Consider the following 18074-nt stretch of genomic DNA (forward strand, 5'->3'; position numbering starts at 1 on the left):
GTACATATACATCAGAAGTCAACATTTTGACTTATCAAAATAAGAGCAGAGATTTTCTCTAAGAAGATGACACATGAGGTAGCTGATCTGAACACAGATGATTCCATCACCTTGCTGTACCTATCACTGTGCTGCACCATCATACCATGTCCATCATCATTGTGCTGCACCATGCTGCACCATCACCATTGCCATCAGCACTGTGCTGCACCATCACTGAGCTGTACCTCATCACGCTGTACCCAACATGCTGCTCTTCATCATCATGCCGCAGTATTCATCATGCTGCACTATGCATCACTGTGCTGCACTACTGTCACTGTGCACTATGCCGCACCATTCATCATGCTGCTTGATGCACCTTACTGCAACATGCTGCCCCATGTTGCTCCATGCACCATGCTGCCCATGCACCTTACTGTATCCTACCAGCTTTAGCTTCTTGCTATGGCTTGCAGCCTAGCAGAGCAGCTAGGCCATAGTAGCGGACTCCTTCAACAGGTTAAACGAACAGCTTCTCCTTCAGTCCTCTAATGTCGAGACAGCTGCTCTCAAACATACCTAATTCATGCCTTAGAACAACAATCTTTAACTACTGCTGCTAGGCTTCTTTGCACAATGAATTAGGGCTTCAGTAAGACTGAGATTAGGGCCTCTTCTAGGCCTCCTTGCAGCTGTGTATAGGGCTACTAAACTGAGTCTAACACTCCCTTTTAAACCTGTGGCTAGTCTTCTTAGGACAACGGATTAGTTTCATAGCTGGACCTGTGATAAAGGCTTTAGAACAGCAGCATAAAACACTTGTTAGCACTGCGGTTAGGGCTTGCTAAACTCCGCGTTGAAGTTCCTTTATGCAGCGCATGGAAAACCTTCTCTTAACACCATCTCAAGACAGCCTATAAACCCTTATTGACTGCAGCTTGGACACCGTGTTTTGGACGGCGTATAGACTTCTTTTGGACAGCGTTGAGTGGCATGTAGAAACTCCCTCCTTTCTGCTAGGAGACCCTCATCTTGACTGCATATAAGACAACATAGATGCCATCTCCTTTTGACTGCAAGTAGAGCTAGGGTAACTCCTCTTAGGGCAGCGTATAGATTTTCTTTTAGATAGTGTCTAGAGTTAGGGCAAACTCTCTAGGGCAGCGTATTCTCTTAGTGACTCTTCCTTCCACCAAAACCCAAGGACAAGTGGAGAGGAAGAGATCACAAGAAGAGTGTGTCCAAATGACTAGCAAGCCACCTCTTTTAATACTAAAACGTTGAGCACAAGTGGGGGCAATTTGGTTGCTGGCCGACCTTGACGAATTGTCCCATAACATAAATGAATTCATATCTCTATGAATACATGTCGGAATCGGATGATCTTTAGATCAATCCTACACCTCTCGACGAGAGGAATCCAAGAAAAATATCAGCTGCCATGAATAAGTAGACCCACATGGAGTTTGGCCCTAGTTGCCAATTTTAATAGAAAGACACTAAAATAAGTAGAATTAACAAATTGTCAAGATTGAAGCATATTGCTATCTTTAAATTTTTTCATACAAAGCACACTACAATGATAGATATCTGAGAGCTAATATGAAGTTTGATGCCTCCTTGAATGTTTCTGGATGTGAGGTATAACTCTTGTTTGGAGCATTTGATCTCTTCTTGTCATAGAAGAGATCTATCACTGAAAAGCGAAGTATGGGATATATTAGTATGCCTTAACCAGAAGACTTTGTCAATGTCCTACGTTACAAAACTCTATGCATTATGTGAAGGACAATTGTGCATACATCTAATGATGAGTGGTATATTCATGTATAATATTCGTTGATTTCAATAAGCCTGTGTATAAAATGCTAAAGATGCAAGTCTGCTATGTCTTGTATTACTCCATTGTAAGATGTGTAACCATATCAAATCATATTGTTGATCAAAGAGACACAATATTGAACATTTTGTAGAAGTTACAAAGATTGCAAATCGACATTTTCCAACATGAACCTTGCTATTGCATATACCTTGCTGGATCGGGTTAGGTAGTCATGACGAGATTATTAAAAGTGCAGAACTTGTTTGAGTTGTGACTACTTGGATTGAGGGACCAGATAATGTCTAAACAAAATATATGATTGTTAAAGAAGTATCTAATGGGTCTATCATATGTTTCTCTTGATGAAGACACCTTACTGGAAGATCCATGATTTTGCTGAGGGATTGAGATTCTATGATATTTGAACATTTATATATGTCAAAGAATGTTGGACTTGCATGAAGAAGATGTATAGTCAAGACTCAAAGTCTTAGCTATAAAGTTTGGATATCTAGGGTTAGTAAACCCTAGCAAGCGAAAGAGTTTTGACAAGAAAGCCATAAGACAAAACCCTAGCATTGGATGTTTTCTCTAAAAGAAGAAACCCTAGCTCTTACGAGGAAGGAATGCCATGATGATGATGCTATGGACAAGGTTGAATTGCAAGTTGGATGCAAGAAGGCTAAGATCAAGAGGCAGCTGACATGTTCTCAAAATATAAGTATTCTATATCTCTCTTTCTTGATTATTACTATTGTTGTTATTTTTACTATTAGGCTCTTGTCTTTGTATATCTTGCTTGGTTGTATTTGCTCTTCCTTGGCTTCCTATTAAGGATTTCAGGGACATAATGAAGCTGCCTAGGCTGTGGCAGTAAATGAAAATTATGGAAGAACAAAGTAAAGCTTGTAATAAGAGGACTCATATTGAGAGATATTGTATTAGATGAGCTTTGGACACAGAGGGAGTAGACGTATGAAGATGGCTAGAAGTACAAAGCAAAGGATTACCTTAGTAAGAGGGAGAAGACTATGAAGTCAGGCACCATGTGCATGGTACTCTTGAATTGATGACTATTTGATCCTACAAAGAGTGATGCTAATTCAAATTCATGCTACAAAGTTGTTAAAAATAAGCGCGTGATTTTTCTACTATGTGTTGATGGTATACTTCTTCCTGGGGCTGAGGATCTCATTGTCCAGTTTTGGTAAAAGCTTGGTGGAATCCTTGTTGAGACCCTTTAGAAATCTGGCATGATGGACTGCAAGTCCATGGATACTCCCAGTGTAACAAATTTGAAGAAGCTGTGAGGCTCTGATTCCTACTTGGTTGATCTTACTATGTATCGTCATCAGGTTGGCTTGTTAAACTATTTGAGATTCAATATTTGCTTGAATCATTCTTGGTTGAGCTGCGTTATGTGCATTAGATTGCAACGAAACATATATTAAGATATTTATGTGGCACTATTGATTATGGATTGTGATATGTCTCGAATGGTGAATTGCAGTTGCATGGATTTACAAATTTTGATTAGGATGGATGCATTGAAGACAATAAGAGCACTTTTGGATGTTGTTTTACCCTAGGTTCTGCTATGATATCATGGATATGTATGATGCAAAGTTATTTTGCACTTAGCATGGCCAAAGCTGAGTATATAGCTGATCGTTCAGCCTGTTGTGAAACAGTTTGGCTTTGAAAGTTGTTCGCTGGATTGTTTGATTAGTTGCTGGAATTAACCGTGATATATTGTGATAATCAAAGCTGTGTGAAGCTTTCTAAGAATCCAGTTTTTCATAATAGGTTGAAGCACATTGAGATCAAGTATCATTAGATTCGGGATGTTGTCCAAAGAGGAGCTGTGAGGCTCGAATACATTTCTACTGATGAGTAGGTTGCTGATGTTTTGACAAAGCCACTGTCTTGGATGAAGTTTGCATATTTTAGAGAAAGCTTGGAGTGGCTGAGAATCTCTCTCGTGGAGAGAGGGAGCATTGATTGTATAGCATCATGAGACTGACAATCTTCCTTGGGCTTAGCTGAGAGACCATGGTTTATGGTCGGGATGATTGTCCTGGTTACTACCTTGGGTCTTTTAGAGTGTCTGAGAAACCAATATGGTTGGGGAGTTTGGTTCTGAGGCTTGGAGTGATCCCTTAGGTCATTGTGTTTGATTGAGAGACTAGTGGGTTTGGTCAGGGACATTGATTTTGAGTTCTGTCTTGAGTCAATGGATTTGACTGAAAGACAATGGGATGGTTGAAGGGATTGACTTTGATTACTCTCTTGGGTCATTGTGCTTGATTGAGAAACCATTTCATATGGTTGGAGAGTTTGGCCTCATGAACGATATTGATTGATCCCATGGTCAGTTGGGTTCTGACCTTGTTGCCATTGGTTTTGGCTTGTGGGATGAGCTTGATGCTATCAACCTTTCCTTATGAAGAAATTTGTTTCATCATTTGAGTCAATGAAAAGTACCTCCTTGGCTAAGAGGGAGTGTTGCGAAATTGTAGCTGTGGTTGGTATTTTCATCATCAAAATCAAAGGAGAAATAATTTGTCTTCTATCTGTCCAAGTCAGCCCCAGCTTGACAGGTCGGCCCCACCTCTTGAAGGGGTTTGACCCTAGGTCAAAACCCACCTATTTGGACTACTATATATTGGCATTCGATTCACTCTACTTGGGCATCCATTCACAAGATCAATTCAGATTTGTTCTACAAGAAGATATCTGCTCACACATGTGGCGAAGAAGAAGACTAATTTGACTAGCGAGTTGATTTTCTGTTCTCTGCTTTGCCAGCGTTGACTAGGATTATTCTCTTGCTGTTTGACCGAACTTTTGACTGATATTAGAGGCCGAATTTTCTTGGCACCTTTGACTATTTGTTGACCAAATTCTTGAAGCTGTTTCTAGGTGTTGACTGAGGTTTGACTGCAGGTCAAACTCTGAGGTTTGACCGAGATTCTCTGAGCTACTGCAAGACCAGATTTCGGCCCCTGTGACAATCTGCTGCAGGCTGAAATTCGGCCCCATTGACCAGCCTTGTTTGTGAGCAGAAGTGGACTCTTTTCTCTCTCTTTTGACTTGGTTTGACTTGGCATTGAATGTGGTCAATGGTATGATATTTTGATTGGAAGAATCAGATGTACAAATTGATTGAATTGAACATTTTCTCATAAGGAAAGATTACCGAGTTTTCCCCCTCGTGGGGTTTTGTGCCAAGAAAATTTTGGTGTCCCTTGTATCATTGTTTCATTGTGATCTCTGCTGCTCTATTGAATTTAAATGGGTGAAATTTATTAAGTGTACCTGCTTGATGATTTGATTGCTCTAAGAATTTTTTTATCATTGGAAGTAGTTATCTGGAAGAAAATTGTTCTAGTCTTTCTTTCTACTAGAAAATTAGCACACACTTCACTTCTCTGTACTTCATTATGAGTTATGGAAGGTGCATGGATCTTAGCTAGATGTCTCCTTTAGGATGATCAGAATCTATAAAGTGACGGCACAAAGGTCATTGTAGGGGAGAGTTTCTTTGAGAGCACATCATCAACACTTCATGTCTACCTTTTCTCTTCTTCTTTTCTTGCTATCCATACTTCATTGAGGGCAATGTTATTGTGATCAATCTTGTATTTTGTCTCCATGATGCAGTCAGTCTCTTGATCAATACAAAGACGAAGTTTAACCATGCTCTTCTTGTATTTTTGGAACTTGTGGATGCAATATTTCATGTTCTATGTGGTGGTGTAGATAGTCTTTTGCATCTATTTTTTATTTTATCAATTAGCTAAAGCACATATCCTTCTCCCTTTTCTCTCATATTTTGATGATTGCAGGTTGAAATTCTCATCTACTTTCAATTATCAATTTCCTTAAGTCTTTGGCGTCTTAATTGCATGCCAAGGATCCATCTTTATATGTTGATTTCTTATATTAATGTGCAGATTCTTAGATGATTTTCCGCGCATGAGGACTAGGGATGCCCCCCTGAAATCTAATCCAAATGGAGAGGCAATTGGCTAGTAACCATTGGGCTTATTATTTATCAGTTATCTCTTAATATTTCTTGCTGAAGGTCTCATGATTATTTCTTTTCTATGGGTGCAGTTTCGAGTGATAACAATGACCTACTATTCACCTGCATCATAAATGCCAAGAAACCCTAGCACACACATCTCACAAACATTATCCTTGTTACAAGAGTAAATTATTGTTCTTGTGAAATCATCTAATAGCGAGCATTACACTATGTATCGCATCTCTAGGACACATTGCATCATAACAAAGATAATTTCCTGCCTTGTATGTAATTTGGTGAGGGAGGCCGATAATAATTCATGGATCAAGTCCACATTGCACAATAGGATTTGTATATTCCGCAAGATGGTATGTTCTCCAAGTCTATGTGTCCACAGATCAAGTGCTCCTCTAAACAAGATGGCGTGTTCTCTAGTGTTGCTCTTTAACATGTGTAAGGTGGCTCCAATGCTCCTATGACATCATGCCCAAACTCCAGGTGCATAATGACTTCCTCCAAGCTAGTTAGTTTTCTTAAGCACTCATCATCCTCAACAAGTTCTCTCTTGTAGATGTCAACTTTCCATGTTTACCAACTACCACATCAAAAGTGTGCCTTCCTAGCATTGATCCCAAGGTAAGCATACACCTAGTAAGCTCTCCAAATGTAATTCAACCAAAATACAATAAAGGTGCTAGGTGACCACAAGTTCTCCACATTACATGGAGTTCATCTTTAGCCCAAGGTAAGCATACACTTAGTAAGCTCTCCAAATGTAATTCAACCAAAATACAACAAAGGTGCTAGATGACCACAAGTTCTCCACATCACATGGAGTTCATCTTTAGCTAGGTGAAAACAATTTCAAAGGAACCAAAGGCCAATAAAGTATGGGTTAATCTACGCAACATTGACTCTTCACTCAATGAATATCCAAATGTGGCTTTCACTATACACCGTTCACAAAAACAAAAACAATGATCTGATACCCAATTGATATGTGTTCCAGTGGGCAAGTCAGTGTCACCTATTTTACCTACACTATGGATTCCCTTGACTATACTAACACACCTTGTGAATGCTATGCCCTAGATTTCATTCCTTTATTGAGAAAGACCAAAATAGAAAACAAGACATGCACAAACAATATCCATCACACAATGCAACCATTTTTTTGAAAATGCTTCATATATTACTTCATAGAACAAATAAATACATTAGGAATCAACATGTTTACATCATGCATACAATAGGGGTGCTAGAATAGTTCCGATTTACAAAAGATTGAAAGGATAGCATATGAACTTGTTCCCCATAGGGAGGGACTCCACATCACGACAATTGTAAGGAGATGAACTCTTAGGAGTAGGGCCAGCTCCTGTTTAAAAGCTCCATAAATTAGATCAGGAACCTCATTGAATGTAACTTTATAGAACTGGAGAACTCTCATGGAGAAGAAATTCTAGTATCATATTTAGAAAAGAGTTTGTCGACCAATCAATGCTCACATTTGCAAATTCTTTGGGAATTCCCATTTACGTGACTGTGTTTACAATGCCGAATTCTCCCAACAAGCATAGTCAAAGCCTTCCTTTTCGGAAGTCATTTTTCTTCTCTTTACCACAGCTCATTTGGTTGCAAACCCCTCAATCAATTATCCAATCCTTTGATTTGGCTAATCCAACTTTAGTCATGGTCTGCCCCCTTATAGGCCAGCTCCAAGAGTCAATTATTAGATGGTTCACATGCCTTTAAGTGACATGAATGGTCTAACTCTGTCTTTAGTCTTCTTATTGCAGAATGCTTTGACTTCATAAGTTCATAGTAACCATCGGCCATGGCCTAGTGGACAAGCATCCGATGCAATTAACACATCAATAGTTATCTCATCAAAACTTGTCTGCGACTAGCACATATTGGTGGTCAAGGCTACCTGCCATCCTCGCATTGACAATGATTAAATCTAATGCATGCTCTAGTCAATGACAAAGTAGTGATTCTTCTCTTCATCAGTCTTCTCTGGTTAGCAATTCTTTAGGTGACCTTGCCTAGTCAAGCTTTTTTAGGTGTCTCTATCTAGTCAGTCCTTGATCTGAATTTCAGATCAATGCAATAGATTTAAAAGATCAACCAGGGGTAAGGTTTTGGGGAAAGATCAACTTACATCTGCAACATCTCCTGATGGAACAATATAGGATTGCATGTAGTGAGAATCCCTTTTAGTGATTGTCTCCTTGGTGATGATCACAAACCCCTAATGTTGCTTGAGAGAGTGATTATTTCTTGCCTCATTCTGTGGCTTTCAGTGCTCTAAGGCTGCTCTGATTTATCATTTCACTTTTGAACTGCTTGAATAATGACTTTAGAAAATGGTGGATTTTCTGTCCATGCTTATTTTTCTCCCTTTTCTGCTGTGATTTGGTCAAGTCCTCCTACTAATGCTGGTAGTGATTTCTGCTGATCACTTTTAGATTGAGGTCGTATCAAATATATTTTTGCTGTAGCTGGGGTTTTCCATGTCTGCTCTTGAACTCTTTAGGAGCATTTCCTTTGGAAGGGATTGTAATTACCTCCTGTGTGCGCTCTGGTAGACAGTCCTGCTGGTTCACGTGGTTTGTGAGTACTGATTCATTCTCAACCAACTTACCACTGTCCCTGCAAATTTCTTGATTCCCCTTCCTAATAATTCCAAAATTTGATGAACTCTACAATGAATTGAGGATTCTGCGTAAGGCTTTGATTCCTCCACATTACTGTCTGAGAATGTAGAAAGTCCCTGTCTACCTTTTGTATTCTTCTTTTATATTGCCAAGAATCATTTTCTTCTAAACAGCACGTTCCATAATCAGAAAGCCTTTCTGCCAGGTGTCTGTCATGCACGTGCATGACCCAATTGTAATCAATATTCTTCCTTGTTGGGTAGGTGATTTTTAAGTGGCCATAGGATTTGCAGTTTGTATATTGAAATTACTCATTTGTGTAAGTCTAGGATCTGCCAAAATCTGGTCTCCTTTACTTCAATGCTAAATACCATCCAGTAGCCCATTTACCGCGTGTAACTGTACACAGATTTTAGCAACTGAGGTGGCTGTGCATTCAGTATTTGTGTCTGTTTTAAGGAAAGCACCTAATTGGTTCCTGTTTATTTGGAAGACCACCTTCCCCCAAACTTCAGTAGGGATGTGTGTAAGCTTGACCCATATAAGCAACGGAGTCACCTTTTCGCTAAGGGGGTCAAACCTTGTAGTCCACTTAAGAGTGTCATGCAGGTCAAACCCTGGAGCCAGATTCCACCTAAATGGACAGTGCCCCTTTCACATACTTGGTTCAGAAAAGAAAGGTTATAAAGCCCCTAGCTTCCAGGAAAACTGCTGGACCATATCCCAAAAATCTACCCTAGTGAGTATAGCACACTGTTTAAGAGGTTTTTCAGAGCCGCCTAGCATGGAAGGGCCTATCAAAACAGTTTTGAGTATCTTAAAACTGTGTCCTGAACCAGTGCTGGCTTCAATAACAACTCATTTTCTCAGGTCTCTTTGTTACACACCTTGTGAGATGCCTAAGCCAGACATGAGAATATCCTTTGAACCACTATCTTCCTGATTTTTACCTACTGCAAGGAACAAAATGCGGTCGGAGGTTTTGCTCTTTAACAATGTTTCCATGTTGCCTGCATCCCAAACATGTGAGCTTTATTGCATCTGTCCTTCCACCGTTCCCCCTTGACATGATAATCTTGGTTGACTGCATTCTGACAACCATATGATGCTTTCACGATTGACTTGTATGCCATCGGTAAGACTATTTTTTTAAAACTTCCCTAGGGTTTCACCCTTCTAATTCTTGTTGTTCTCAGTTGACTGCTTGTGAAAAACTGAGTTAAACCCAAAACTAATTTGTTGTGTTTACCTTTACCTGATGTACATGGAGGTAAACAGATCTATTAGATGCATCCAGTCCCTTCGCACGATCCTGATTTGAAAAATATTCCCTTCCTGCATTTCCCCCCTTAACAATCAACACATCCCGTTTGTGTCTATATATATATATATATGTAAGTACATATGTTGATTATTTTGTATTCTTGCCATTTCTGCAACATGTATATTGTGTTTTCAGCAGTTGTAGCTGCTGTGTACATTTCACTTGATGTTTATGCAGTTCTCCAATCATGAGAAACATAATAAATATAGTTCTCGTTTCATCAGTTGTTGAATAAATGTATAAACTTATATTGTTGATCAATTTGGACTTACCTCCCTTGTAAAAGTTGAAATTTATGTTTGTTGCTGAAATTACGCTATATGATTCTGAAGTTGGGGAGGCGTATATAGTAATTAATTCACAAATTGATTTAGCTAAAACTTCTAATTTCATGTGCTGCCTTAATAGAAATGGCTGGACGAACATGGCCCGTTTGAAGCAGTCGTGGATGGTGCAAATGCAGGCCTTTTTCTGCAAAGTAAATATGCCTTCAGTTTTTCTCAGGTAATTGGGCAGCTAGGTATTTTCTGCATTGGATCTATAGAAAAGTTTTAGGGGTTAGGATGGCAGTTTGGGTATGCTATAGAATGGTAAAAAATTCTGTCCTCTTTTTTTCAGAAAACAGGAGGAATTATATTAAGCTGCAATATAATGCAGTTGGGGTTGTTTTCTGCCACAACCATAGTTTACAGTCATTATTACTGAACTTACAAAATTTCTTTTTCAATCTTTAGTAAAGATATAAAATGGTAGCTTGCATCTTGAATGTTTTTTACAAAAGTAGCCTAACCTCTGAACCATAAACAAATATTTTCTACCTGCAAAAGTTGAAGCGGGCCCTTCCAAAAACATTACAGGAATGTATTTAGACCTGTGAGATGGAATTTTGCATCTTGACCAAATTTACAAAAGTAGGCCGACCTCTGAACCATGAAAAGCAATTTTCTATCCACAAAAAACGGAGTGGGCCCATCCAGAAAGAAGACAGGAACCTAATTAGACCTGTCAGCTTGAAATGATTGGCCCAACCCCACTTAGGGCATCTTTCCTTACAGCGTGCTGTTCCTCATGAGCTGCCTTTATCCCATGCATGGTTGCTGCCAACTCTACTTTTCTATTTTGCCTTGATTTCCTTCAGTTTTCATGGCATGTGATTGCAACTGGTCCTGGCTTTTCCCATTAAACTCCAACTTTGTCTGCTACACCGATTCCATCATTGTTTCTCAGCAAATTAACTGCAGCTTTCATACACTTTGTTAAGTGTCCCATCCTGTTGTATCCACAACAGACCTTGTGCCTACTCTTATTCTTTGAACTTGTATGATGAAAACTTCCTGAATGTGGAGTAGCCTGGATTATCAAGTTCTACTTGCATGTGACTGCCTCTCCTTCCGCAATTGCTTTCCCTTTTCTAAAGCTTCCACTCTTACACGCAAATCAGTGTCTTTCATCTCCCCTTTCAACTGTGGGAGTGCTCTTTCTAAATTGCTCCATTCTGCAATCCTCATAGTCTGTACACCACATATAGTTGTATTTCTGTTTCATGCTATCTATCTTTGTCCTTGATAACATATTAATATTCCTAAGTCAATTTTCTCTGCCTACTGTTGATTTGGGTAGCATCGAATGTGCTCTAGTCATGAAAATTGGTGGAAAGGCTAAAGCACATGAGATTTCCAAGATCCAGCAATGGTTTGGACAAATTATACCCGGTTTGGGAGATGTTAAAATAATTAATATTTTTAATGGAGTTCCTAAGTCTAAACTTAGGAAAAATAAAATATTAATGGGTATTAATATAAAACTGGGTTAGAAGCTTTCAAAAGTCATGAATCAAGCCAAATCTAATCTTAGCTGTTGAAGGACCAACGAGAAAAGTATAAGAAGAGGCTTGAGGGTTAGTTGGAGAATACACCAGAGTGATTAGTCATTCATTTTGCTAGAGCAGGGTTGCTAAGGAAAGTTGAATCAGTGATCAACAACGAGGGGCAGTGAGTACGAGACAGAGAGGCAGAGACAATACTGGGAGACCAACATAGAAGCAGAGAGAGTGAGAGCAACAACCAGTCCAAGCTATGTAGAGCCCAGCAGAGTCAGTGCAGAGGCCAGAGGGACTGCGTCATCCATGCAGAGGTTGTTGGAGTGACGTAGAGGGTCCCAGAGGCTGTGCAGTGCCTTAGAGGGCTGACGCAGAGGGTCCTAGGGCTGACGCAGAGGCCAGAAGGGCCAACGCTGAGCTTCAATTGTGCTAGAGAGGGTTTTGTGGGACAGGTTTTATGAATACCTGTTTCTAAATATAGAGGTATTGCTGTCGTGTATTTTTCTCTGTCAGGTGAGTCGGTTAGGCACCTAGTTGTACTCAGAAAGACTACATAATAATATAACCCTTAGAATAGCTACACTGTTTTCCCGCATTGGGTTTTTCGGGGACATTTGTCCAAAAATAACAGTGTCACTTGTGTGCTTGTTTTCTTTCAGTTGTTGATTTGTAGATGTTGTGACTGTATTGTGTTAATTTCGGTATTTAAATGTATTAAATAACTTGTTCGAATTTAAACAAGTAGAAGAAATAAACTAGCAGAATACAGATTAATTTTCTAACGGATAGGTTTAGAAAATTCAACATGGTATCAGAGCGTGGTTGTAGATCACAGGAAAGCTGAAGGCATTAACTACGCAGAGCATTTGCAGCAGATTCAGCGGTCCCGAGTGACAGCGCTGATCCTTGCTGAAAGCGACAGAGGAAGGAGTGACGTAGAGGGACTGCGTCATCAGTCTAGGCCAGAGAGGTCAGTGCAGAGGCTTAAGAAGGCAGAATTAGGCTCACGCAAAACCTAGGAGCGCTGACGCAGTTGGTTGAGGGAGCTGGTTTGCCGGTGTCAGGATTGCGCAAGCCAAGAGGCTCAATCCTTTAGTTGTTGGGGCGAAGGAAGCTATGGGCAGTTTGCGAGAGAAAAGTTAGTGTGGTACTGTGGGTAGAACAATACCTAACAGGGCAATACCAAGGTAGAGGGAGTTGCTGCCGAGGCAGATTTCTAGCCAAAGAATCCAGATCAGTGTTGTAGTTGCACAGACGATCAGAGAGGAGCAACTTGACAGTTGGTAGAAGGATTTCCAGGAGGGAAATCAGGACTTAGAGGGAGTCTAGAAGAAAACTTCCAGACGGGAAGTAGAGAGACTCAGAGGAGTCTCACTGAGAACTTCCAGACGGGAAGTATAGAGACTCAGCAGGAGTTGAATCGAGAACTTCCAGGCGGGAAGTAGAGAGACTCGAAGGAGTCGACAGAAGAGCGGAGATGACTGTGAATGGGCTGAGGGATCATAATAGGCTGGACAGAGCATCCAACTTTGTGGTCTAGAAGGCCAGGATCCAATCCATTCTAGACAGATATTGCATCAAGGCCTTTGCCATGAAAGTAGTGGCGATCCTAGTTTACCCGACTGAAAATGAGAAGTACGAGGAGGCAATGGCCAGGGAAAAGTGCATCATCCTTGATGGGGTCCAGGATCATGTGGTCCAACATATTGCTGAGAAGGAAATGACAAATGAGATGTGAGACACCTTGAAGATATTGTACCAGCATACTTCCATGCAGAGGAAGATGTTACTTGAGAGTCAACTGAGGTCATACCAGTGCAGAAGGGGGACCAGATAGATCACTTCCTCGGTTGGTTGAAGAAGATCTAGGACTAGCTAACTTTCATAGGGACCACACTTGATGAGGAGATGTTGGTGAGGACCACACTTAACGCAGTCTCCGAGGAGTGGGAGACATTTGTCCAAAGTATATTGGGCAGGGCGGATCTTCCAGATTGGGAAGAATTGTGGGCAGCTCTTCGCCAAGAAGAGATTAGGCGGTTGAGAAAGATGGGGAGTAGTGGGAAATGAGTCAGGATCAAGAAAGAAGAGGAAGAGGATGCAACTTTGGCATTTGCGGGAAAGCAGGAGAAGAGGAAGAAGAAGGACCTCTCCAAGGTCAAGTGCTTCCATTGTGGGCAATTGGGTCACTGTGCGAACTAGTGTTCGAGGAAGAAGAGTAAGGGAGAGGCTTCAGACTCTAAGGGAGAGGCTTCAGACTCTAAGGCAGTGCCAATGAAGGCGGAGAAGGAGGTTGAGGAGGACGACGATTGTGCCATGAGTGCTCATGTGCCACTCGAGAAGAAGTGGGGAGACATTGAGCTGTAGTTAGGAGGACTACAGGTGATGAGGGGCAGGATCCTTGGGGTACCCAACCTCTTGGATTATACCTTGCTACGGGAGCCCCGAAGAGGAGTAGTAGGACTGGCGGATTTCGGTAGAGACGGATGCGAATAGAGTGGCAGAGAGTGCTACAGTGCAGGAGTCCCTGGACAACGCGAGGCTAGTAGGCTGCAACAGTGCGAGAGGCACGAGAGTGTTGCACTAGTGCAGGATGACACAGAGAGGTGTGCAACGGTGCGAGATGCAGGGAGTTGTTGCAGCAATGCAGAGGTCAGTAGTGGGAGCACTTGTTAGTGGCAGAGGGAGCTTCAACATCGGGAGTGTTTCTAGCCTGATAGGGATGCCAGAAGTTGGATGGATCAATTACTTACTTCTCAGTAACTAAGCTGCAGTGCAGTAGCAGTATGCATCATGATGAGAGGGGATGCAGTGCAGATGCAGTGCTGGGAGGATGGACTAGCAGCAACACAGATGCAAAGGGAGCTGTTGTACAGATGCAACAGTGGCAGTGGTAGGGCCATGGGCAACAGTGCAGAGGATGTTGGGCGGGGAGGCCTAGCATCAGCACAGGTACTGGTGTCGGATAACCAGTGTGATGCTCAGTGAGGAGTATTACTAGAGCACAGTCGTCGCTAAGAGGGAGTGTTGATTTGGGGTAGCATCGGATGTGCTCTAGCCATGAAAATTGGTGGAGAGGCTAAAGCACATGAGATCTCCAAGACCCAAAAATGGTTTGGAAAAATTGTACATGGTTTGGGAGATATTAAAATAATTAATATTTTTTAATGGAGTTCCTAAGTCTAAACTTAGGAAAAATAAAATATTAATGGGTATTAATATAAAACTAGGCTAGAAGGTTCCAAAAGTCATGGATCAAGCCACATCTAATCTTAGTCGTTGATTAGAGATTTAATCTTGGCCATTGAAGGACCAACGAGAAAAGTATAAGAAGAGGCTTGAGGGTCAGTTGGAGAACACACAAGAGTGATCAGTCATTCATTTTGCTAGAGCGGGGTTGCTAAGAAAAGTTGAATCAGTGAGACAATATTGGAAGACTAGCGCAAAAGTAGAGAGTGAGAGCAACAGCCAATCCAGGCTACGCAGAGCCCAACAGAGTTAGCGTAAAGGCTAGCGGGACTGCGTCATCCACGCAGAGGCTGCTGGAGTGATGCAAAGGGTCCCAGAGGCTGCGCAGTGCCTCAGAGGGTCCTAGAGGCTGTGCAGTGCCTCAGAGGGTTGATGTAGAGGGTCCTGGGGCTGACGCAGGTTAGCAGGAGGCTAACACAGAAGCCGGAAGAGCCAACGCTAAGCTTCAATTGTGCTGGAGAGGGTTTCATGGGACAAGTTTTCTGAATACCTGTTTCCAAATATAGAGGTATTGCTGCCGTGTATTTTTCTCTGTCAAATGAGCCGGTTAGCCACCCAGTTGTACTCAGAAAGACTGCATAATAATATAACCCTCAGAATAGCTGCACCGGTTTTCCGGCATTGGCTTTTTCCAGGGACATTTGTCAAAAATAAGAGTGTCACTTGTGTGCTTGTTTTCTTTTAGTTGTTGATCTGTAGATGTTGTGACTGTATTGTGTTTATTTCGGTATTTAAATGTATTAAATAACTTGTTCGAATTTAAACAAGTAGAGGAAATAAACCAATAGAATTCAGATTAATTTTCTAACGGATAGACTTAGAAAATTCAACACCTACCCAACCTAACACCAGTATCTTATAATTGGCCTTTTTCAAAACAACCTCGTCAGTCATAACTTCTCCCCAGTGGCATATTTCTCGAATTTAATTTGCAGTTATCTTGGGGTTAAAATTTCCATATATCTGCTATTTTATGGCTTAGGATGGCAGTTTGGGTATGGTATAGAATGGTACAAATTTCTATCCTCTTTTTTTTCAGAAAACAGGAGTGATTATATTAAGCTGCAATATAATGCAGTTGGGATTGTTTTCCGCCACGACCATAGTTTACAGCTTAGTCACTAGATTCGGCGAATTTCAAAGAACAAGCTCGAAATTCGGTGAATTTTAATCGATCACAAATTTATTCGTTCGAGTTCACCGAATTTCATGGCGAACTCGAACTTCATCGCGAATTCAAATTTTTTGCTGAACAAATTCGTTTAGGGTTCGATGAAATTCGTTTGGGGTTCGAAAAAGTTCGTTTAAGTTCGTTTTTTCGCGCGTTTTAGCAAATTGCCTGCAGCCCGCGGGTTTCATTGTTCGCCGGGTTAAAACTTAAACGATAGACTATAGTTCCATTGTTTCATTGTTCGAACTTCGGAGGGTTTCATTGTGGTCCAAACTCTGTTGCAAACTTGCAAGTTGCAGTCCAGTCTACAGCTGCCGGAGGGTTTCATTTCATAAGACGTCTTCAGTCTACAGCTGCCGCGACGCGTCTCTTTTGAAAATGCTCAACTTTTTAACAAAACGAAACAGTCTTTTGCATGTGAAATAGAGTTACCTTTATGGCAACTGTTTGGTTTTTTCTGCTATTCCCCATTTACCATAGGAGGCTTTGTCAGATGTGCTTTCCTCTTGGCACAAGTCATACTCTTTCTTCATTAGCAAATAAAAAGCTCTTCTCAGCTTTCTCACTTTCCCAATTAATTTCAAAAGGGTTTTGAAGGGTTTATAAGACGATGGTAAGGCTCTTAGTGTTAAAGTTACGGACTCCTTATCTTTTATGTGAACACCAACCACTTCAAATTCATTACTGACCAATCTAGTCATGGTTAATTATTGTACTTTAGTGTCCATTTTCTGTGGCATAAACTACATGCTTTAAATACATTATACAAGCCTCATCAACAATCTCAAAAATAATTTTCAGCTTATTCCATTTGATTTTGCATCATGTACATTTGTAAATTGTTTTATCATAAATTCAGTGATTGACAAAGCTAAAAATCAACAGAGCTCCTCTTTTTTGTTTTCAAATTTAGTGATGGCGAGAGAGATCTTGGTTGTTTATGAGTAGAAACCTTATTAAAATAGCCTCTCTATATTCAACCACTCTATGAGTGGTGGGATCTTAAAGGCAGTATCCCTGAAAAGTTTCGTTTTCACCAATTAAAGTGTACTAGGAGTCTAGAGATGCTGATGGGTTTTGTCTATCATTAGGAGCATAAGCCCATGCAGCAGATCCAGAAATTTTGAAATGTGAAATAGGATGTTTGCTGCCATACCATTTCTCATATGGAGTCATATTTGTGAGAGGACGAGTAGATGTTCTATTGATGACATGGATTGTGGAAACAGCAATCTATTCCCAAAATGGAAGTTTCATTTTCTTGGAGTGAAGCAAGCCACCAACCATCTCCATGATAGCCCTATTGTTCCGTGCTGTTACTACATTTTACTGTGGAGTGTAAGGAATAGTTCTTTAGCAAGATATGCCTTGAGATATGAGAAATTATTGGAAAGCATTGCCAATATATTCACCTGTAGATTCTGAAGCATATAATTTGGAGGATAATAACAATAAAGATTAACATTAAAAGGCTTGAAAATGACCAAAATTGATCACACATAATTTATAAAATTTAATAAATTTTCTAGCCTCTGTTCTTTTGCTAAGCCAAAAATTTATTTGAATTTGACTTTAAATTGATTTTATATATATATATATATATATACACATTTTTTTTCGAATTTCTATATGTCGAATTTTATGTCGAACTTTATCGACAAAATTTAGTTGCCGAACTTTATTCGAATTTCATGGTCGCCGAACTCGAACTCGAACACGAACCTGGTGACTTAGGTTTACAGTCATTATTACTTAACTTACAATTTTTTTTGAATCTTTAGTAAAGATACAAAATGGTAGCTTGCATCTTGATTTTTTTTACAAAAGTAGCCTAAGCTCTGAACAATAAACAAATATTCTATGGGCCCCTGCAAAAACAATACAGGAATGTAATCAGACGTGAGCTGGAAGTTTGCATCTTGACCAAATTTAAATGTAGTCCGACCTCTGAAACATCAACAGTAATTTTCTATCCACAAAAATTGGTGTGGGCCTATCCATAAAGAAGACAGGAAGC

General features: G+C 40.4%; 1 protein-coding gene across 2 annotated transcripts in view; it reads left to right on the forward strand.

Moving 5' to 3' along the window:
- LOC149186726 (proteinaceous RNase P 1, chloroplastic/mitochondrial-like) overlaps nt 1-18074 on the forward strand; it is a 234376-nt gene that overhangs the window by 55507 nt on the left and 160795 nt on the right. The window contains exon 2 of one of the 2 annotated variants that reach the window (XM_089411105.1): nt 10227-10322. The exons of the other annotated variant lie outside the window; for it this stretch is intronic. Within the exon in view, the coding sequence (XP_089267231.1) occupies nt 10227-10322 (96 nt within the window). The remainder of the gene's footprint in view (nt 1-10226; nt 10323-18074) is intronic. 2 annotated transcript variants of the gene reach the window in all.

The sequence above is a fragment of the Pinus tabuliformis genome, chromosome 3_1 (genome assembly GCF_031772625.1).
Source record: "Pinus tabuliformis cultivar Carrire ecotype Pingquan chromosome 3_1, CPIR1, whole genome shotgun sequence".
In the NCBI taxonomy this organism is placed as follows: Eukaryota; Viridiplantae; Streptophyta; class Pinopsida; order Pinales; family Pinaceae; genus Pinus; species Pinus tabuliformis.